This window comes from Corvus kubaryi, unplaced genomic scaffold (genome assembly GCF_017639235.1).
Source record: "Corvus kubaryi isolate FWS band 111438036 unplaced genomic scaffold, C.kubaryi_AGA036_p1.0 37266, whole genome shotgun sequence".
Taxonomy (NCBI): domain Eukaryota; kingdom Metazoa; phylum Chordata; class Aves; order Passeriformes; family Corvidae; genus Corvus; species Corvus kubaryi.
This window is the reverse complement of record NW_024581081.1, coordinates 4845478-4868755: the sequence shown is the minus strand read 5'-3', so window position 1 is coordinate 4868755 and position 23278 is coordinate 4845478. Positions and strand designations below refer to the sequence as shown.

Genomic DNA, 23278 nt, shown 5'->3' with positions numbered 1-23278 from the left:
TATCACTCTTTTTTTTTTTTTTCATAAAAGATGAGAAGAAAAAAGAAAAGGGAGAGGAGAAAAGGTAGAGACGAGGACATGTGAAAACTGTCCTGTTTTCAATGTACAGACTGTGCAAGGTCTCACTCTGTTCAGGTTTATTGTTAAGACTGACACCTCGGTCCAGTCCCACTTTCACTCATTTCAGTTAGAAAAAGAACCATACCTACTCACTACTTTATTCTCTCTCCAAATGAAACACCTTGGGAGCATGTTCCACCTCCCAAACACATCCCACAGGGCTGCCTTCCAGGCAGCAGGTGCACTGGCCAAGGCAAGGTCCCTGCCCACACTCGGAGCTAAGGGACGTGCTCAGGCACCGCAAGCACACGTCAAGCTCACACCCGCCTGGCTCACAGGCAAACCTGGGCTGGATGGCAGCCTCCATGGGAATTCTGGAAAAGGTGTGCACTCAGAAACCACATCCAGCATTTACAAACCAGTTCTGTAGCTAGCGGGCAACTGTAATGTTTCTCCAAATTACGCTTGGATTCATTAATTATGGGACCAAGATTAACTTGTGGTCTCAAAACAACTACTGCCCAGCAATGCCTTCATTCTATTCACAAAGGGAAAATTCTATTGGCATGTTTATTCAAAGGCAGAAATTTCAGTTTATCTAAGAATGCTTTTAATCCATTCATTAACACATTGTGCTAATAGTTTAAATGAGTGAAACTTTTCTCTATTTCTGAAAGCCTTAATTTAAAGAAACAAATGCTGAGCATTTTTTTCTTTGAGGAAAGCAAATAGTAAAATACCTATTTTATGAGAAATTTCACTCCTATTTTGATGTGCTTTGATTCTTTATGTGGCTTGTGAGAATGAAGATATTACCTTTTGTCATATCTATGATAGCTCATAAAAGAACAGCATTTTTAAACAGTGAGGCTCTTTAAGATACCATAAATGAATTAAGCTAAACATGATCTACCTAGGGTTTCCAATGGAGAAAGGGGATCTACATAGCCACAGAATAAAAATGACTCTGCTCTGTGTGATGGCTCCCCTTGGTGTACTCACAAAGCAGTAAGTCACTGCCGGGGCCAGCTCGGCAAATACTGAATACATACTCAGTGTTAGCCAGATTAAATTCCAAACCCCTCAGAAATTAAATATCACTGTGTAAAGCTCTAACATTGCAATTTTCAGTAAAGACCACTTAGAGATTTGTGAAAATCCAGTTTAGCAGTTTCTTGTAAACCCAGGTTGCTGTTACATGATGATAGTGAAGTAAGGAAATGTGATGCAAGCTGGCAGTGGAGATTTTATAGTGACTGACTCCAGCCATTAGAGAAGTCTTACTTTAGTGAAGTACTGGTAGAGAAACCACAAAATCCAAGTACCTCAGCTGGGATATTTTAAGAATTCTGTGTTAGGGCAGAGGTATGCTGGCAAGACGGTACATATGAATTTGTTTTTTCATTGATCACAATGATCACATTGATCACAAACACCAAATATTACTACTGAGCCTCTTGTTTGATACATTCAGAATATTAGTCTCCAGGTCCCCAATAACCGGCGAGGTACATTCACTAAAAAACAAACTGAGGAATGAAATGAATATTCTTAACACTATTTAAGAAACAAGAAGAGAAATAGAAGAAAGAAAGAAAGAAAGAAAAAAGCTGAACAGCCTTAAACCTGTAAAAGAAGGCACCTCTGTGCATGCTGCCTGCTGGGAACAGTCCATCTTTTCCCTGAGCCACATAGATACAGTCCTCAGGAAAGCACAGCTGGCCAGTGCCCAAAGTGCAACAGGGAGCACTTCCCTGCATGGTTCTCATACTGTCTCCTTGCATTGCTTAATTAATTTGTGCAGACATAACGTCTGTGTTTTCTGAGCAGTTTAAAAGCAATTATATTGCTTTTCCACTTCTTGTACGTTTTGTTCCTTTGGCTATGCTGGGCCAAATTTACTGTGAAGCACTTGTGTGTGCATGTGGCTGATCCCCATCACAGGTGATATTTTAACAGTCCTCCTAACACAAGTAGTATTTCTCAGCTGTCAACACACATTTATTTATTAGATCTGTAATGTGGTTGCACAGTAAATGTCTGTGTCAAGCAAGTGGCATATCTCCAGAATTTCAGAGTTAAGATTCTGTTTGTAAAAGTATCCAAAAATGTGGATGCTCATCTACAGTGTACACAGATTATATGAGACCTTAGAATCTCCAAAGATAGGCTGGAAAATTTACAATATTTTAACTTGTTACAGCATTTCCAAGCTTAGTAATGGATTCCAGCAATGGCTGGAAGTGGACTTAAAATAAAAAAAGTTACAAAATTAATGTCTTCAGGAAAAAAAAAAGCGATTAGAACAGTCTGTTTTGATGGAGATTTTGTTACAGGTGGGTTCATTCATTTTCAGGTTTGTTTAAACTGTTTTGTTCTCTGCTGCTGTCATCAGGAACTAGAAGTACAAGGGAAAAAGTTGTTTAAATGCTGCCATTTTACTGTGATCTTTTAAGCTTCAGGATCTAAAAATGGTTTCCTTTGCAATGCTAAAGAATTGCCTGGGCTGAGCACTCTTGCTGTGAATGGAACTTGAATTAGAAAGGAAAGCAAGCACACACAGAGCAAACTATCCCTTTGTAATTTTAGTATTTAAGTGTTCAAAACCAAATAGATGAGAAAAATGTTGAGAACAGGTGAGAAAGAGAAAAAAGAGTCAATCTAAATTTGGCTTTCTCAAGAAAAAAGAAATCACAGTTCTGAATATACAAACAAGAAATGATGGACTCAAAATTATTCCAAAAGGCTGTCAACATAAATTGTCAAGGTCTTTAGATTTCTACTGATAGACTGAACCAAACAAAGAGCTAGTCACCATTAAATTAATTAAAATAGTACCTGGAAATATTTAGTTTTCAGAGAAGATTTTTGTGAGGTGAATAAGGATTTTTTTCAGAAGACAGGAGGAGACAGACTTAAGATAGCCTTTTTTGATCAATGGTGGATGACCATCACAGCACGGATTTAAAGTTGTGAAGTTTATACCAGGAACCATCTCTTTTCTCCCTTCAGAACATCCGTATGAAAATGTTTCTTTCTTTCTTTCCCTTTTACCTGCAAGCTCAAACTTGTTTCAAAACCAGTGCTTTAATGGGGCGTTAGGGTGGGTGTCTGTTTTTTCAAGGGGTACAGACAAACACTTCCAATAGGATCTGTTTTCATTCCTACATGGAATGAAAGTAAATTCTGAAACCTTGAAAGTTGTTCTCTAATTAAACCATCACTTTTTGGTTAGCCCTAGTAAAACAACCCTCTGCTTTTTGATCAAGCATCACCTGCAACAACAAATTTAACCACTCAAAAGCAACTGGCTCAAAAGGTCTTAATCAGAGGACTTCCTTAGCTTTTTCAGAATGTTTGATATAAATTAGCCCCAGCAATGGTAAAACTGAAACTGCAGCTAAACCAAGGAATTGTCTTTTTCTTCTTTAAAACTTGCTTTTACTGCTTGAAATATTTCTGATGATCGCAGCCATAAGTAGGAATAAAGACATTGGTCACTTCAAAATTTAAGACTGCTTTACTGAATAAGAAATACTATGAAAATGTAAAATTACAAGAGCACTGGCCTCTTGCTGATATCGACCAAGTAAATTATTAGCAAATATCTGCCTATTACCAATCAAAGGAAAAAACCATTTGATTGATGAGAACGTGATGTGTACCTGCTATCAGCAAGACTTAAGGTACCTAAGGTGTCTAATTCCATTTCTGCAATTGTACTGACACTTTATCCATTAATAAGTACACAGCAAATGAGCACTTCTCCAAATTGCAGCTGTTGACTGAAGAAAAATTTGACAGCATCAATGAGGAAACCTTCAGTAGAGCAATTCTCATTTTAATGAAGAAAATTTCTTGCAGATGACCTTTTCAATATGGTATAAAAAACAATAAAGAAAAACACTCAAAACTAATTTCCATAAAGCTCTAATGTATAAAATGAACAAATACCAAGTGCACAATAATTGTCTCTGTCGTTCATGAGTGTAACAAAAGCTTTGGCTCACATAGCTTCATTATGTTATCCTTGTTCACCATAGTAAATAGCTCCATCATGTAATACAATGGTTTACTATGAAAGGGCTGAAGAATGAGGATACTGTTTCATCCAGGCAGAAGATGAGACAGAATGTCTCTTTGAAGCAGTCTTGATGCTTCAGAGGTTTGCAGGAGCTAATGGAGAGAGATGATGTGGAAAATTGCCTTCTAGAGGTTGAATTGGTGTGGTCCCTGGGGTTTTCTTTCCCCCACCCCCTACCTCCACTCCCTGCCACTCTCTTTAGGACAGAGAGAAAGGGAAAGTAAATCTTTATGACCACTGCTATTCTTACATTTTTGAGAGATCACTGTGTTGGGAATCACCCTACACTTCAGTAAGGAACTGCACTGTCTAGTACCACGCTAGTCTGAAAGTTAAAAGATTTAACTGCGGCTATTTTGTAGGGTTGCATGTCACCCAATTTCTCTAAACAGAGATCAGAAGTAAAAGAGTGGGTGATATAGGTGGGAATGGCCTGTGAGGGCTCTATGCATTGCAAAGCTTTTTTTGTTTTTCACTTTTTTACACTCAACCCACCCTACCACCACCACCACCCCTGCCACACTACGTGATTGCAGTTAGGAAATACAAGACTTAATTTCACCGTCTCAAACTCAAAATACCAAATTGTAGTAGACAAGAAGCCTTGCAAGATAAAAATCATAAGAGTTTCTCTGAAATTGCCAGTGATATGGTCCTTCAGAACAAGAACCTAGCCATGCAATTTCCTTAATAGTGACTTACTATAAAATAAGTGGGTGTGGGAGTCATACTTTTGATGAAGGCTCAAGATTAATTTATCTTTAGATAGCATATTGTTATAGAAATAACAGGATTGATTTCAACCCACTTGCTTTTAGAAAACTCTTCAAGTTCAGCACTCCTGGTTTTCCATTCACAGACATTTCAAACACTATTTTAGCGTCTATTATTTTTCATTATAGTCAAGGGAAACTTTTATTTTCTCACCTTTGCAATTGCCTCGGTAGGCTATTTCCAGCTGAGGGTCTTTGCATTTTGCTCGTTGAAATTCACACCGGGACAGAAAAGTTCTTCCATCAGATGCACAGAGTGATTTCTGGGGGGATCCTGCACAGTCCAGGCTGCATTCTCTGTCTTTGTCTTGGTCCACTCTCAAAAACTAGAAAAAAGATATTAATGCTGTAGGAATGGTATTCCCATGTGAAAACTGCACTGTGGTCCCCTTCCCCAGCAAACACATACAAATATTACCCAAAACTGAAAAGAAAGTTCTGCCTTTTTAGTCTATTCAAATCCTAGTCAATTCTTTATATCTGGGATTTTTCTGCTGCTGCTGGGAAATGGAAGTAACTGTAACATCTCCGTAATGTACATGAAATCAGTATCACAGTTTGGAAGTCTCTGAACTGCTTTCAACCATTATGAATCTCAAGACAACAACTTGGAGTTTTTGAAGCGAAAATGGTGATGGCAGAAACATTCTTCACAAAAAAAGTGAGACAGCAATGGATGTTTGTCTATTTTATTACATATGTACTAATTATTCCACAATGACAAGCTGAAAAGTCTATTCTAAGATCCAAGTAGGATTTTTTACATAAATATTCTCATTGTGGATTTCAGTGTGCCTCTTTCTAGTTTTGACACAAAGCCACACTGAACCCAACATAACTGTTCATCTCTCCACTGCCAAGACTGCAAGGCTCATGACTTTGGCATCATCCTTGGCACGGTGAAAAGAAGGACCTTCTTACCCTGAAACACGCTGCCAAGAAAACCTAATTGGGTCTGATGCTGCTACATGCCAGCTAAAAACAAAGACAGATGAAAAGATATTACATTATCTTCTGGGCTCTTGAAAAGCTGAGACTCGGAGTAGGTGAACTCAGTAAGTGCTCAGATGAATTTCTCTATCCTTCTGCTTCTGAACAAGCACAAAATTAAGCAAGGCATACAGCTACCAGGAGGTAATCACTCTCCTAAGCATCAGGAGGTGCCCAAGAAAAGGTCTTCATCCAGCTAAAGCCCTGTTTTCACTGGTGCTACTTCATCATTACAAACCTCAAGTAGATAAAATTCTGAACTTCAGATGAGAAACTGAAATTAGAGGGAGGAAAATTTCAAGAAAAAAAAAAAGAGGTCAAAGAGTAGTATTTGGGATTAAGAATTAAAAAAAAAAATGCTACATATAGTTCCCCTGCATTTTATTACACATAAGAATTATATAAAGAGTTATAAATCTCCATAATCTTCAAACTTAAACTGTGGTCTGTTTGCATTTCCTATCACTTAACATGAGGAAATACAGATGTTTTTCTGGAGAGTCTGTATGAAAATAGAGAGATTACCTCAAAGGTATCACTTTAAAATAGTGGTCAAATGGTTGGACTTTTACCAGAATTTTTATATTTTAGTGGCACACTAAGATAAAAATGAAAGCTTCCTTTTACCATTCTTTTTTTTTTTTTAGCAATTTTTTACTTTTAGGAATAATTAACTTCAGAAGCAAATTACTCACATAATACACACAAACCCCAAATTTTTCTCCATGAAATCTAGCTACAGAGTTCCAGAAGTGGAGGACAGATGCTCCTTTCTCCCCATTTCAGTGTTATTTTGCAGATCCTTCTTGCCAACAGAAATTAATAATTAGCTGAGTGGGAAGGGAAAAAAACTGAAGTCATCTCCCTTTACCTGCACAATGAGCAACAGTGAAGACAGGCATCCAGGGCTCTGAACAACCTCCAAATCATGTTGGTCTCCAGGGCTTGCCTGGGTGCCCTGATGAGATGCACTGTGGGAGCCCTGTGAAGTCTTCCAAACTTCCCTTTCTTGCCTGGGAGGCATCTGCAGGACTCTGAGATTAGGCCTACCTAGGACTGTGAAAAGGACTTCTCAAGGACAAATGGACCACATGGGGCCCCTGGCAAAAAAATGGGATCCTGTCCTCTGCTTTACCTCTGACTTTCCCTGTGGATTTGGTGATGGCAAATCAAGTGATCTCCCTCTTTCTATTTTGTGAAGTAGGGATCTGAGTACAGCCTTTCTGTACATAGAAGCCTACCCCTCTGTAGTGGCTAGGCACTTTGCCCCCCTTAATTTATCCTCAGCAAAATCCCTGTTGAGCAAAGAATTAGTTTTTAAAAGCACAGGAAGTCTTCGTGACCTACAGAAAATCATGCAGCAGGTCAGGGCACTGAACCCAGGCACCAGAACAAAACCACACATAGCAGCAGTCTAGCCTCTGTACCATTTTTCTCCCAGATTTTCCTCATTTGTTCTGTTTCGAGCTGTTGCAGGAGTTAAGATGGGTATGCCTGACAGTAACAATGTGGACAGAAAATCCCCTTAATTGTCTGAGGAACAAAATCCACTCCCTTGAGAGCATGATAGTTCACAGATAAAGCTGTATTTTAAAGGGCATTTATCCAAAGAGTTTTATTTAAGTATTTTATTATTTCAAAGCCTTAGAGGAGATTAGGGCAAATTAAGGGTTCAAGGATATTCAAGCAACCTGGAAAAGCAGAGGATGAAGACATACCCGGGAGACAAAACCACTTGAATAGCTTATTAGTTAGCCAAACCTCACTGGAGAATTTGGGTTGTACATTTAAACAATTTCCACCAGCCTCATGTAACTGAGGGATTTAAGAGCAGGAAGGACAAAAAGGCAAGCAAGTGTAAGGAAAGACGGCATGCAAAAGAGACTAGCAAATGTACTTAGAAAAAAACATACAGAAAGTATGTGATTGACATTTGGAAATACTTCATTATCATCTTTACTACAGCAGTATAAGATGATTCAAGTCAAAATCAGTATTGCTTGCTCACAAAGCCAAAGGAATTGATAAACACATCAAAAACTAATGCTGAAACAAGAAAGCGCTATGGAATTTTTCATGAGGTTTGCTATTTGTTCAAACAGGAACAAGCACAGTCCACTGACAGAAAAGCTGGGATCACACTGGTGCACATCTTAGAGCTTTATGTTTCAGAGAAAATAGTCCTTTTGATTAAAATAAGGCAGTTTAGAGAGAGAGAAAAATGGTTCAATACGGACCAGAAAGTGACTCACTCTCAATATTGGCTCATCCATTTCTGTCTTTGAATTAATTTAACAAACAAATGTGTTATTGTACAAACATGTGATTCACTGAAAGACAAGCTTAAAGCAGCATTTCTGTTGAATGCTGGTAATGACTGAAATTAAGCCAACAATAGTTGACCAACCTGAGATGGAATTATTTTGAACAACCAGCACAAACTGGAAAATTATGGCTAAACCCTATTAAAAAGCAAAACACTTTTAGCAGAGAGGTGTTCTTGCCCTAATGACACAGAAACCAGCCTAGTCATGTTTCAAAAAGTTTGTTTCAATTAAAAATTATGCCCCAGATTAGAAAGGCACAACTCAACTGGAGTTGCTGTAACTTACCTTCTCCTTTACATTTCGGTATCATTTATTTCAGCCATTCCAAAGCATTATACTTGAAAACACACAGCTTCCAAGGGGCCTACTATTCTGCAGTAGGCACTGCTTTAAATGCTCATGTAGTATTTCTGAGAAGGCAGAATAATATTGGGGCTATAGCAGAAAAATGTTTGATTTTAGGTTTACCTCATTAATAAAACGTAATTACTAAAGTCACCAGACATGTACCCACTTGACAGGTATAAGCATTGCTGAAATATTACTTACTGTCATATATTTAAGACATCATGGAATTCCAGTATTTTCTTTCCCTGTCCCACACCAAAGAATCTTAATAGTGGATGAAATCTATCACTGATGGTCCCAGTGATCTTTCATCTCTCTGTTACTGAAGTTCAGGCTATGAAGTAGTGGATATCTGAAACCTTGCTTCAACTGGGGAAAAATATTTCTGCTCTGTTTTTTCCTCTGTTTTCTGCTCTGACTTATCTTTTTTGCTTTTTTTTTTTTTGGTCACTGGTGCCACATCTGGGCTATGGACAGTCAGGATGCTTATTTCTTCAACCACCAGCCATGTGTTGCAGTCAGTGAGAAAGTTTTTCCAGTACCTTAAGAGTAGGAATTTGATGTTTTCCTTACTGGGCTATTAAACTAATTATCAAGACAGCATGTACATATAACCTTGCTCACTGCTGTGGCGTAACACATATCTTCTCTTTACCTTACACTGCTCACTCTTATGCAGGGATTCAGTGTCATTCCCTCTGGTCTACATCCTGCAGCTACATCATTGCTAGGGCAGGAAAGGTCTTCAGATAAAACTGCGTCACATGCACACCTTCACATTTCCAGCACACAGATCTGTGAACCCACCCTCTGTAGTGCACAGAAACTCTCACCTAAGCAGATGACAGAGCATAAGGTGAGAAAAATGGTGCTTGGCTAGAGAGGCAACAACTGGATGCATCTGCAAGCCAGAGTGCCACTCCAAGGAAGCAGAAGAGTCAAGATCCATGTGGCAGTCTGGTCATGGGGAGCACCACATCTCTCTGCATTGGAAAAAAAGCTGACAACAGATGCACATAGGCTGAGGCACAAAGATTAGTTATTGAATCTGTCTCAAAGCCTGTTAAACACTAATGGGAAGTGCTCTACTATACATTTCATAATACAGTGCACAGTTGTGGACTTTGTCTTCAGTCAGATGCCACTGTTTGATTAATCTGAGCAATGCAGGGCAGTTTTGGCCTAATTTTTTTTTTTCTTTTTTTTTAATTTGGGCCAGCTTGTCTCTAATAATTGCAATCCTATAGAGACATCTTTAACACAAACACACTGTACATAAAGCATAACTCATAACTATGCTAAACCTATTTTTAACTTGCCCTAATATAAGTTTTCTTACTAAAGCTGAAGACCAGGAAACCACTTTTTCTGTCTGTGGATAGAACCTCCATCCTTTTCTGTGACCCCAAGTTAGAGTCTGGACTACAAAAAGGACAGATACTTAATTTCATGGATTTGGATAGTTCATCAGAGGTTTTTTTAACCAAACTTCCTTTAATTTACAGATTCCTTCAATTTTGACTGGACCTATATACCCTTCACTGGCATTAGGTATTTAAGCACAGTGACAACAGGTTTTTATTTTATTACTCTTTGTGGACCCCTTATAACTGATATACAGACTTTCCCTTTGACCAATTTCCCTTTGACCAATTTCAGAATCTAAAATGCACCAGAATCTAAAGACAGGTCTAGACTGCTTGCAAAACAAGAGACTAACACCTCATCTTGGAAAGCTGAAGGCCAAAAGGGCCTGAAAAACAAGCAGAAGAGAGAAGATGCATGTTAGACATCACTGCTTTGCTTGGAAAAGCCTAGTGCAGACTACAGCTTTGAAAAGCAATTTCTTTATTCTGCATCTGGTTACTGTGAGACGCTGAATAGTATGATCTGACTTCCCTGATGCTGGCATGGGAGGTCTGCAAACAAACTATGGAGCAGTGCACTCTAAAGTGGTTCTGTGCTGAGGGCTTTGTGCTGGTGAAAAATGTGCTGATTTACAGTGATTTATGTAGTCATGCTGTTTCTGTCTGATAGCTGCCTGACAAGCAGATGTAGAAATCTCCAAGCTAGGAATATTTTGTTCCCTCTGGGCTTGTCTACAATGGAAAAATGAGTTAGAAAACAGTAATACGTGTGTGTGTGTGTGTGTCTGCATTTATGTATGTGTGTGTATATATCCAGACATGCAAGTTAAAATCTGTAAAGTCATATTCCCATGTGTATTTCAGACAAAGGCAATGATGTTTAAATATCCACGTTACATTCTGCCTTAGAGAGCATTCCAATCAGCTACTCTGTCTCAATTAATCTGCTTCATTGAAACCACTAATTTTTTCAATGTTTATTTCTTCACTCTTCTCCCAAGGAATGAAGCAGAAGATGATCCTCATGGGTCCCTTCTAACTCATACTCTATGATTCTAAAGTATATTTACAGGACAAACTCTACTCTCATCCCAATGCCATGGCAAAGCATTCAGCCTTAGCAATTAAATGGATGGAAAATTTAAGTTCTTTTTATCCTTGTTATTTAGGACAGTACCAGAAGATACCTTCAAAATACCTGCTCTGTATAACTGCTGTACTCAACCTCTCTTTAACAGATTTGCTCATCTTGAGCTGTCCCACTGAAGCAAAATGATCCTTAATGACTGTTCCATGACAAACCCAGAGCTGAGTACTTGAAATTGTAATCCCCTTTTATTCACAAACATACAGGACATCACTATTAAGGTTAAGCTTGCATGGAGGAATTTACACAGAAGCCATCACACACTGGGCCTGTGCAGCCTTAAGAAAAAAAAGACTGAGAGGAGACCTCATTAATGTGTATGAATACCTAAAGGTGGGTGTCAAGAGGATGGAGCCAGGCTCTTCTCAGTGGTGCCAAGCAACAGGACAGGAGGAAATGGGCAGAAACTGATGCACAGAAAGCTCTGCCTCGATATGAGGAAGAAGTTCTTCACTGTGCAGGTGACTGAGCACTGGAACAGATTGTCCGGAGAGGTTGTGGAGTCTCCCTCGCTGGGGATATTTGAGAAGCATCTGGACTCAATCCTGTGCCAGGTGCTCTAGGATGACCCTGCTTGAACAGCAAGGTTGGACCAGATGACCCCCTGTGGTCCCTTCCAGCCTGACCCATTCTGTGATTCTGTGACTAATCAGATATGATTCTGATGAGCCAGGACATGCCCGTGCTTGCTATTACAGTGGGCAAGGCCATTTGCACTTAAAACAAAGAATCTCACCAAAACATTTCTGTCTCTTCTCAGTGGTTAGGGTTCTTGGTGTGTATCAGAATCTTCCCATTATAGTCCCCTACCAGACAAGTGAGCAGATTACTGACTTCAATTAAGTTATCTCAAACATCTGAAAATGAACATTTGGTCTTTGGAGCTCATTATTCCTGTTTACACAAAAAATTAGCGGCCCAGCCACAAGAGTGCAGCACTCTCCAGGGCAGCAAGCCATGATCATGGTGTCATAGTGTGGAACTAATTGTGTAGACTAGAAAAACAGGAAATTGGCAGCTTTAGGATAAGGTTCACCTGCCTTGGAAAAGTTAGATCATGTCCTAGAAACATCCCTTCTACCTCATAAGCTGGAGAATCTGATCAACTAGCTCTCCTGTTACTGTTTCAAGTCCTGTGAGAATAACCTATCCCATAGTGCCAAAGAAAAAAAAGGGGAACAAACTCTCAAAGTCCCAGGTTTCAGACAACTGAAACAGGGGTGGGGTCTAGATTTCCAAAATAACTTTATCAAAAGTGTCCTGTAGGCTGTGCATCTGCAGGGGCACACAGGAGACAGAACTGTCTCTAATACCTGCTGAAGCACTGTTTTATTGAAAAGGATCGTGTTAATAAACCTTTGCACACAGACACCCCCCACCACCACTACCTTTGTTTCATTATGTTTCATGAAACTTTTGATATGTAACTTATGTGTAGCCTCTTTCCCTATAAAATTTAGCCAGGATGGTTGAAATAAACAGCTAGAGTATGCAATTTCACTGAGTGGGGTTTGGGTTTGTTGGGTTTTGTTTTTTGTGTTGTGGTGGTGTTTGTTGTTTTATATTTTTTTAATCACCCAGGATTAGTACTCAAAGTCAGCTCCAAGTTACCTACCTATCAATTAGAACAGTGTTGTGCTTTACTCCTTCAGTGCCTGGAGTGCAGCAGAGCCTCACTGCCAAAACTACAGTCTCCTCAGTCCTTCTGTGCTACGACCAGCACAGAAAAGTATTAAACAGGGTTGTGCTTTGATTGATATGTTTTGCTTTTGCATGTTATTTTTAAAATGTTTATTGCTTTAACAGGTGTTTTTTTAAAGTGACCTCTACTTTGCTGTACTGATGGAGGGATGGGGGGGTGAATGTCAGCACATCCATCATTTCTTTTTACTGTTGCTGCACAAATTACTAAAAAAGGCAAAACATCTCAGCTGTGCAACTGTGTAAACTAGGAAGGACTAGGCGGAAACTGAAGCGAACTGTGACATACAGTCTTTCTTGCTTTGAAGAAAGGATGGACACATGAATACCAGAAAATGCCACAAGAACAAGTAGTCCAAATCTCCTCTTTTTTCCTCTCCTTTTCTTAAAAAGAAACTTAAAGGTAGTGCAATCATACCTCTTGAAGGGCTATTCTCTTCAATAGCTTAATTCTAGGATCTGGTTCCATCCCCACTAAGGTAAATACACAGACACCAACAGGAGCAGGCTTGGGCTCCTATTGAGTAGCACTCAGCCCTGATGAATCACCCTTTCAGAAGAACCTTTCATTTGAATGCTTCTACAGTATAGTTGTTTCAAGCACAAAGCACTCAATTCAAATGAGTCACACTAGAAACTGCAAAATCTGAGCATCAGAAACAATGTATGAACAATGTTTTGGCATTGATATACAACTAAAAATAAAATAATTCTCTTAATTTTCAAGATATGATAAATATTATCAGTGACCCTAAAACACCTTTTATCTGACTATGTTCATTCATTTCCAAGATGAGGACTCCCTCATATTTCATGAAATCACTTACTTTTGCAAACAGATCCTAGTGTATTCACTTTAGAAGAAAACAGCCAACACATTTAATACTGTAGATATTTAGAAGTAATAAAAGTGCACCTCAGCAAGGGCAAATGATCTGCAGCCTTTTCTTCCAGAACACAGGTTACCTGACTTTTCAGGGGTAAGAAAAACCTTCCTGTGCTTTTTATTATAGTTATTTTTAACTTCAGTTTAACAGAAACAGCTGGTTTTTTTTATTTTGCAACATCCAAAAAGTTAACACAGTATTGAAACCTGTATGCACTGCCAGAAAATTGAACTGTAGACAGAAAGCATGACAGACTTAGGACAGAAAGCATGACAGACTTCTACAGTGCCGAAAACAAGAAGGTGGTACCATCTGTATGTATGCACAACTGTTAGTTAAAGAGACCTCAGCCTTCTTTTTTTGTCAGTGTCCAGTGGCATCACTTCTCCTGGTTTCAGAGTATTACCAGCAAAGTACAGTCAAAAACCTACAGGTATAAAGACCTTTGGTTACCAGAGACAGAACAAACTGTATAAATTTAAGTTGAAACTCAGATTGAAAGGGTTCCTAATATGAAGATATTCTGTTCTGCATGTACTACAACCCACTAGTTGCTGGTTGTGTCATGTCCAGTGCTCTGCATTTGTCCCAAGTCACTGGTAACTTCATGCCCTTCATTCTTGCGGCATTGTTATTCATAATCTTTTCTTTGGCCGGTTGCTGTCATTTATAGTGTTTCTTCTCAGTTGCCAGAAGTCACACAGGGAGAAAATAAACAGAGAAACAGTGGGATGCATTGTCTATGTATTGAATTATCCTCTAGTTTACTTAAGCTTTTCATAAGTACTGACCCAGCTTTCAGAATACAAGTGGGCTAGCACAACTGTCCTGTTAGCCAGTTTCCTGAGAGACAGCTAATGTGTTTGGCTGGTGTCTTTCATAACCTCAGCAACAACTTGGGAAAATAGACAAGCTTTACTTCTTAGCGTTGTTTAAAGGCCACTTGTTTGAAAAACACTTTGGCTTCCAAAATATTGGAAGGCTATTTTAAAATGCAAATAAAATCTAAGTCATATCAACATTTCTATATCTGAGGGGTTTATTTTAGGATTAAGGAGTATCAGTACACACCCTTTAAAGTGTCTGAGGTATCTTAAAACAATAAAAGTAAAGGCAATGACCTATAACTCAAAATAAGAAGCATTAGGTTAAGCCTCTGTCACAAATGCCAGAAATCTCCAGCACACAGGACATGCAAAACCCTGAAAATGAGCTTCTAGATGGTCGTCTCCAGTGTAAGGTATCGCTGTTCCTGGAGTCACTAAAGGGGGACTTCCTTTCAGCTCACCTTTGCTCTCCCCCACCACATGCTGAAGCAGCAGTCCAGCTGCAATTACACTGAGGGATATCAAAAAGAAAACTTCATAAGAAGCACTTACCTCTGTGAAAAGGAAATAGTTTATTAAAGAAATAGAGGGACCCCCTCAAAAGCTAAAGTGAAACAGTGCTGGATGTTGGGTTGCAGAGTTGTAGGGAACAATCTCCCTTTGTGGGGGAGAGAAAGGCTGAGCTAAACAGGGCTTTTCTATATCTGAATTTCTATGCAACTCTATTTAGTGCCTATCACGATCGGCAGGCAACTGGCCACTCTCCATATGGCTGGTTGCCTTCTCTTCCTAGGGAACTAAAGAACACAGAGGCATCTCAAATGACGAAGACACAGTATGAGACAATATCACAACAGAGCATTTCTTTTTATAATTTAAATCAAGTAAGCAACTGATTCACGCAGGGCAGAAACTCGATAAGACATCAAAGGTCTAATCCCCAAGCCATAAAGCTAACTTGCTGACAATAACTCCAGAGCTCTTACTCTCTTACATTTATCACTGCCATCAGCTCCTTCAGAACAAAGTATTTGGGAAAGAAGGCAGGCAGCTGAGTCTGGGAGGCAGATTTTGCTATTGCTAAACTGTTGCTCTTAAAATAACATGTTCCTAGGTTTAAATACTGTCATCTTTAAAAAGAGGAATCATGCTAAAAGCAAAGGGTTTAATAGTATACATTTGGAATAGACAAGGGTTTAACAAGCCAGTCTAACGAGAAAAAAACACTTTCCACAGGGACACAAGAACCTGTAAGCGGTTTTCTCAAACCACTCGCAGTTCTATTTCCTCTCAACTTTGGGGTTTTATGGAACTCTTGTATGTTTGTTTGTATGTTGGGCAAAAACATTTTTCCTTTAATTTAAACCATTGTTTTCCAAGGAAAAAAGTCATTAGGAAGCCATTTATTTTTAATTATTATGAGGACTTTTTCAAAAGAAAAACCCCTAAATATGAAAAACAAAACTTTGTGTGCATCTAGCAGTGGATAAAAGGGGTCAATAAACCATGATCCAAACCAGACATAGAAGAATTTTTCCAAGTTCTGTTTCACATTTTAAGTGGCCTCTGCTTTCTTTGTCAGAACTCATGTTCCTTGCAGTTCTTTGCCTTCTACACACCAGTTGGCCAGTAGCTTTAAAATCTGTCCTAAAAGATCACCCAGTAATCCTAGGGATGTTAAATTGTCCTACTAGTAGTACAACCCATTATTCCCTTTCCACCACAGACCCACATGTGTGAGACTTCTTGATAGCAAAAGGAATTTTTAGGGATGACAAACCAAATGGAGGAGAATTTGAAGGGCTTCCATTTGAGTGCAGTGAGCAAAGACCTCACAACTGTTGGTGCAGTGCCAAAAAAATCCCCAAAAAGGCTGTAATGACAGTCACACATACTGTGTTGTAGGTGAAGAATCAACAATAGAAGAGACTACTGCACTTCAGATGTAAAAATAAAGATACTGGTTTTAAACATAATGAACCTGAGAACACACAGAATAAGACTGTAGCAATGAATTGAGAGCCTTTTGTAATAAAAATCACCCATATTACAGATTTTGGAGACTTTGTGGATTTTTTAATGGTATGCAGTCAGAATTAAGTTTTGCACACTTGAGGAAGCCTAGACACTCTGTATTTGAGATAAGAAAATGCTTGTAAGTACTTGAAAATATAACAGATAAAAAACCCCAGACCTCTAAAGAACAGGTATTTCATTTTAATTATATTTTCTCTCATCCCACAAAGTGAAAGAATTAAGGCCCAGCAAGTTCCAGCTCCTACCAAGAGCTTATACAAACAGCATATTTTTACAGTTCAAGAGTGAGGATTTCTGCAGTCCAAAGTCTCTGATGCAATTTTTTATATTTGTGGCTTCTAGTCATACTTGAAAAATCAGAGAATCTTTTCCTCTCAGATTATTTTCATTGGAAGCCTATAATTACCCCATGTTACAGATATTTTTTATATGCAGTGGAATTGACCACCAAAATACAGACAGGGGTGGCACCTACAAAATATTTTCCTATTTCACTGTGGAAAACAGCTCCCTGATATGGTTTTGCACAGATTATAGCATTTGGAAGAATATTTAACAGAGCCCATCCCCTTCTAACAAGCAGACCCATCACACCAATTCCACATCCTCTTCCTCCCATGTTACAAGTCGTTTCCTTTCTTAGAGTGTGGAATCTGGCTTTCACAAATCTTATTTTGTCTTTTAGTGCTTTTGAGGTCAAGCAGAGCAGCCTCAGCCACAGCTTTGTTTCTCTGCTGCGTGTAGTGGCCTGGAAAGCCAGCAGTCAGATGCCTAATTTTGACCAAATCTCACGCACATGGGAGGAAGAAAAGAAATAGTGACGCCATTTTAAAAAACTTAATTTTTGTTCCCTATCGTTTACCTCACAGTGAAAAAAGAGCATATTCCACAGAAGAGGCTGAGGCATTCTTACCTCCCTTTATGTTGTTACCTGAGGAAAAGGAACATTAGGCCACTGGACTAAGGCAAATTGCTCATTTGCCACCATTCTCTGTAGGGAGAGCTTGGCCAGCCACATAAGGAGAACTACGAGCTGCCCACCACAGGCTATTGATGCTCTCTGTGGACAGTGCTTAACCACCTTTAAAGTAATCTGAATAAAAATGATAAATGTCAGTGTAAATATATTCAGCCATGAATATGGCTTTGACTAGATGAGCAAGGGTATTTTTCAGGCACCTTGGCAAATGTAAATAACCGTTTAACTGTTCAGAAAACAGGAGAGCAAATGTTTTATGTGAATTCAGCATGCCCATATTTACTACCTGAGAGGCCTTCTTCTCTTTAAGATGTAGGCTTGGGGCCATAAAAAATTTGTCCCATATCACCTAGAACAGATTGCATTTGATGCCTAAGTTATCCTTCTGTCAACTGCACAGTCTGTCACTTGACCTGCTGGATGCCATCCACTAAGCTTGTATCCCTAGCCACCTCCTACAGCACCTGAGGGCCAGGCCTCTCTGTTAATTTTAGTTCCCTGAGGTCTGCCACCTCTGCAATCTATACCACAGCTCCACCCACAACTTATTCAGAGCAGCATCATTAGCTGACTGACACACCTGGCATAGAACAGACTGACACATCTGTCATTATCACTGTCTTGGACACAGGTACACAGGTAGGAAAGGATGTTCTCCTATGAATCTGTCAGATATGAAGAGGTGCCAAAGTACCACAGATTGCTGATGCAAATAACTCCAAATACTTTGTGGTATTTTCCCATTATCAAACAATCCATAGAAAATGGCTGCACCTTTAAATTATTCTCTTGTATTCATGTTTTAGAAAGTTAAAAATCTAAGTCCTCTGCAGCTGCAGTTGATACCCAAATATACATTCTCCCCACAACTTGCCATTAAAGGAGAAAAATTCTGCTAGCATCAGTTTACAGACAGTTAATTTAGTCACAGAGATGTGGTGGCTTGTTCAAAGTCAAAGAGGAAGTCTGTGGCAATGCCGGGAATTAAATACAGGACTCCAGAAACTCCTTCCTGTTTTTTAACCACATGTGTCATCCTTCCAAATGGTCTTTCCTACATAAGATTTAGTCATGGCTGAAATAAACCCAGTTCATTAACAAACCAAGGACGTGGCAAGACAAACAGTATGAATCCTTCCAAACTGGCACATGGATTTTCTTGTTAAAAACATTTGAGGATATTTTGTAAACTATTTTATGACTTTTGTTTCAATTTAAAAAAAACAACCCTTCACTGAATGTCATTTTTAATGCAATCTAGGATGATGCTCCCTGGAAAAAGCACAGGCTCATCTGTTTGGAATCTGCACACTATTAGTTCTCTCAGGTTTTGAACGGGATGGTACGGATTGGTTTTTTTAGTTCTTTCAGGGCAAGTCCTGAATTCAAGGTCTCACAGAGTTCTCCACTTCTGAGCCTAAAAGAGTAGAGGAGAACAATAATCATTTAGTTTGTAAAGGGTATATAACTGCAATTTTGCTTCTTAAAGTAACCATGACTCCCTCAAAATCAAGGCAATATTTGTACTCTTTCTCCCCACAATGAACTGACTAAATCACAGACAAGACATTTTATCTCTTAGCGCTTCTTTAGACCTCACCCAACAAAAATCAGACTATCATTACTTGTCTTTGTAAAGCATTTCACAAACCATGAATGAAAAATACAGTAAGACCAAACATTAAACAAGTGCCAAAGCCACAAGATCAGGCTCTAAACAAGGCCACAGACTTGACTTTTGCTTTAGTTCTGTAGGGCTTATTTATGGCTAAGCATTAATTACTTATATTTTCTATGTCAGCTTAGCATAATGTTTTATTTAGTTATGTGGTTTTTAGCTTTAGGAGCACCTCAGTTTCCAGATACTTCTTTATGTAGCTGTCAGACATAGAGAAACAATGACAGCATTGTTAATATATCCATCAAAACAGGATAGATATGATACATTATTGTTTCTCTAGCAAACTGACACTATTAAGGCAGAGGTATATTTTTCAAGGTTTTCCTAAACATTTTTTCTTACCACTAGTGTGTTTAAAAGCTATACCTCAGTGCTTCTCCACAGCAGGATTTCAACCAAATTGCAAATTGATCTGAGAAAAATAGGAAACACTTCAACCAAGAAGAACATGTTCATTAACATGGTTTCCATACCCAAACACCACAATCTTTTCCTCTCACAGTTGGAAAAGCAGAGAGGATTAGCATGACAAGAAGCTGATATCATAATTTATCAGCTGCACACCATGCTTTTAATATCACAACAGCTTTCAGATAATCAAAATAAATGATAGTAGGAAATCTTGAACACAGAGTAGGTAAGATGTATGCCTGTTATCTGCTCTTAGAGGAATGAAGCTGCAAATTCGCTAAACTCTTTCCCTCCTTGCACTAACAGTTTTACTAAGGAAACTGGACTCTGCTTGAAGCTGAAAATGTTTTGTTTCTGTAAAATATTGTTGAACCACAATAAGATCCAAGCTAACTAAATATGGAGCAAGACATGTTTTTGTATACCAGCCCAAAATATTCTCTTACTGATTCACTAGTAACTTATGACCGGTTTGGATATAATCTCAACCAACCATCATTGGTTTTGGGAGGTGAAGTGACATGAGTCAACTGTAATTAATATGATAAAGAACAGCTCACTCTTGTTGCTTAAGTCAGTCCAGTCAAAGCTTTGCTTCTTGCAACAATGTTCCAGTTGTAACCTTTAGAAAGGGACACAGCACACTCCAATTATCATACAACTCTTTTCTCCCCAACTCAAAAGCATAACATTCTTGTTCAGATAAAGGTGAAACATAGTATCATGTTTTCATGTGCAAGAACACCCAAAGAAACAAGAGACAAATACAGTCTTTTTTCATATGGTAGATGTGTGGCATACACAGCTTCATAAATTGTTGCTGCCCATTATTAAACATTCTTCTTTCTTTTTCCCATTTCTAAGTGTAAAAACCATGTCAATTGAAAGATACTCCATTATCTTTCACCACAGCTGACATAACCCTGCACAAGAATCCACTAAGACCTTGTTCTCTGGCTACAGGAATATCACATCCAGAGAATACAAAAACAAGAACCAGAAGTGACAGAAAACTATTTAAAAATAGAGAAAAATTGTATTAATAAATTCAACCAGTGAATTTTAAGACTATATTTAACAATTCCTGCAGAAGTAGTACAGAAAAATGTCAGGTTTTAAGCTGAATCCTGAACTCCAGATAAAGGAGCAGATGACCTGGTGCAGACAACAGATAGGAGATAGAGTCCAAAAGTTATCTACTATTAAGCATATATAAAATTCCATTAGAGAGAGAGCGAATGGTAAGTCTGTAGGAAGCTTGATTCTGAGCAATGAAGAGTCTAATTGAAACCTTTAAGCCTTAACTTGGACTGCTTTAGTTGTCAGTGTGCGAGAATATACACCATTACCTAATTATAAAGGTGTCTATCTTTAAATTTTTGGGGTTATACAAGTTCCCCCAATCACCACGTAGGTTGATGTTTGAGTTTTTCCCAGTTCTATTCTTTTGTTTACATGTAATGTGCAAGCTGAACACTTTTCATATAAAGTTGTGTTCTTGCACAGCAGGTTATCAGCTTGAATATCACAGAATCCTAGAATTTTCTGAGTTGGAAGGGACCCAGGTGGATCATTGAGTCCAACTCCTGGCCCTGCACAGGACCACTACAAGAGTCACACCATGTGCCTAAGACTGCCGTTCAAATGCTTTTTGAACTCTGCCAGAGTCAATGCTGTGACCAGTTCCCTGGGGAGCCTGTTTCTGTGCCCAACAACCCCCTGGGTGAAAACCTTTCTAACATCCAATCCAAACTTTCCCTGACACAACTTGAGGCCATTCCCTTGGGTTCTGTCACTGGTCACGAGAGTGAAGAGATCAGTGCCTGCCCCTCCTCTTCCCCTCACCAGGAAGTTGTAACTGTGATGAGGTCTCCCCTCAGCCTCCTCTTCTCCAGGCTGAACAGACCAAGGGACCTCAGCTGCTCCTCACACGGCTTCCCTCTAGACCCTTCACCATCTTTGGATGCTTTCTGACACCTTTATATCTTTCTTATATTGCGGCGCCAATCCACCTCTGATGAATATGGGATATATCCTAAATAATGAAAAACTAGGGCTAAAACAGACTTCCTTTTTCTATGTTACATGCTTAGGCTGCTCTTAATATTTTGAAAGAACAACTGATATCTTACAAAATTCACCTGTGTTCTCAAAACACTTTACCTAGCCATGTGTTTTTGTACACAAAAAGAAAATCCCCACTGTTCCTTCCAGGATTCACACTGTTTGCAATCTTTGAAATACTGCTTTTCTCAAGGGGAAGCAGCCTATGATTGCTCATCTTTGCCTGCCTCAAAGTTACAAATTTGAATGGCAACTTAAAAGAAAGAATCAGGATTTGTATGTTCCTTAGCCAAGACCTAGTACTTCATTTAAGAAGAGCTTGTAGACCTAATCATCTCCTTGCACTCTATTTTATTACTTGCCCAGAGCCATCTGAAGTACCAACTTCTTCAATCTGATAGAATATGCAACGTGACATTTTGTTGGACTCACTGTTTTCTCTCTTGCTCCCTTAGTGGATTATATTTTCTTGCTAAGCATTACTGAACTGGTAACTGCATGGATCTTACCCTTGACTGACCCTGGTTTATATTGCTCTTGGCTCAAAGAGGCAAGAACGAACAACCCCCAATGAGAAGTCTGACCATCTTCCTCCAGGGGAATTGCAGCTGTGGAGAGACCACATATCATCTTTGGAAAATACAAATCTGTAAGGCAGTTTCTCTTTGCTGGCATAATATGCTGCAAGTCAGACCACTTTCACTAGTACAGATAAGTCAAGTCCCCTCCTTTGATGAAACAGAAAAATAGCAATTGCATCCAAATAAAGCTACAGGTAAAGGAATGGTAATTTATTTTCATCCAATGAGAATCTAAAAACAAAGATTAGATTCAGCAAGCCTGAAAAACTACACAGGAACACTCAACAAGAGGGGTTTGCAGCAATGCTTCTCAGAGTTCCTGTTTCTGGCCAGGACAAGAAATACCACAAGAACAGCCACAGTTTAATCTGAAACTGGATATGCATGCAAGAATAATGAAGATGGAGGGATGGGGAGTGACAGACACAAAAACACAGGACTTTTACAATCTCTGTCCAACCTAAAGAAAGGCTTGGGTTTCTTTATAGCTCGAGTTCGGTTGAAACCTTTATGTAATTCAATAGGGAAAGCTGGAGTGGAAATCAACACTTGATCCTGGTCTTATATTCTCTTTACCTCAAATACTTGTATAATGTTGGTTCCTAAGAACTGATGAGTGATAGCCTTAAAGGCGAGAGGCAAAGAGCACAATGGCAAATCCAGTGAGCTGACAGGGTGCAACAGGACATGGCTACAAAACATGTGAAGAGAATTCACTGGTTGTAGCAAAGCCTGGAGGAAACCAGTGAGGTGGGAGAAAGACAGGAAGAAGGATGCAGCAATGGCCCTGAGCACTACCTTAAAAAAGGTCTCAAATGGCCCTTGTACAGAGCAGCCATCCCAATCCATTTATATTCTGTGTTTGCTAACACACCTGCATCGTGTTCTTGTGCATGCAAAGACTTGCAGACAGTTTCTTCCCAAAGCTGATGTAATGAATGCATGTAATTTCTATATTATTAGCATAGAGACGCATAATAGGGACAGCACAGACCTTTCCTTACACATCATCTA

General features: G+C 39.0%; 1 protein-coding gene across 4 annotated transcripts in view; it reads right to left on the bottom strand.

Annotated features, from left to right (window-relative positions):
- The window catches only part of SMOC2 (SPARC related modular calcium binding 2), a 140998-nt gene that overhangs the window by 90126 nt on the left and 27594 nt on the right, over positions 1-23278 (bottom strand). For all 4 annotated transcript variants that reach the window (XM_042025160.1, XM_042025161.1, XM_042025163.1 and 1 more), the window contains exon 2: positions 5072-5243. In XM_042025160.1, the coding sequence (XP_041881094.1) occupies positions 5072-5243 (172 nt within the window). The remainder of the gene's footprint in view (positions 1-5071; positions 5244-23278) is intronic.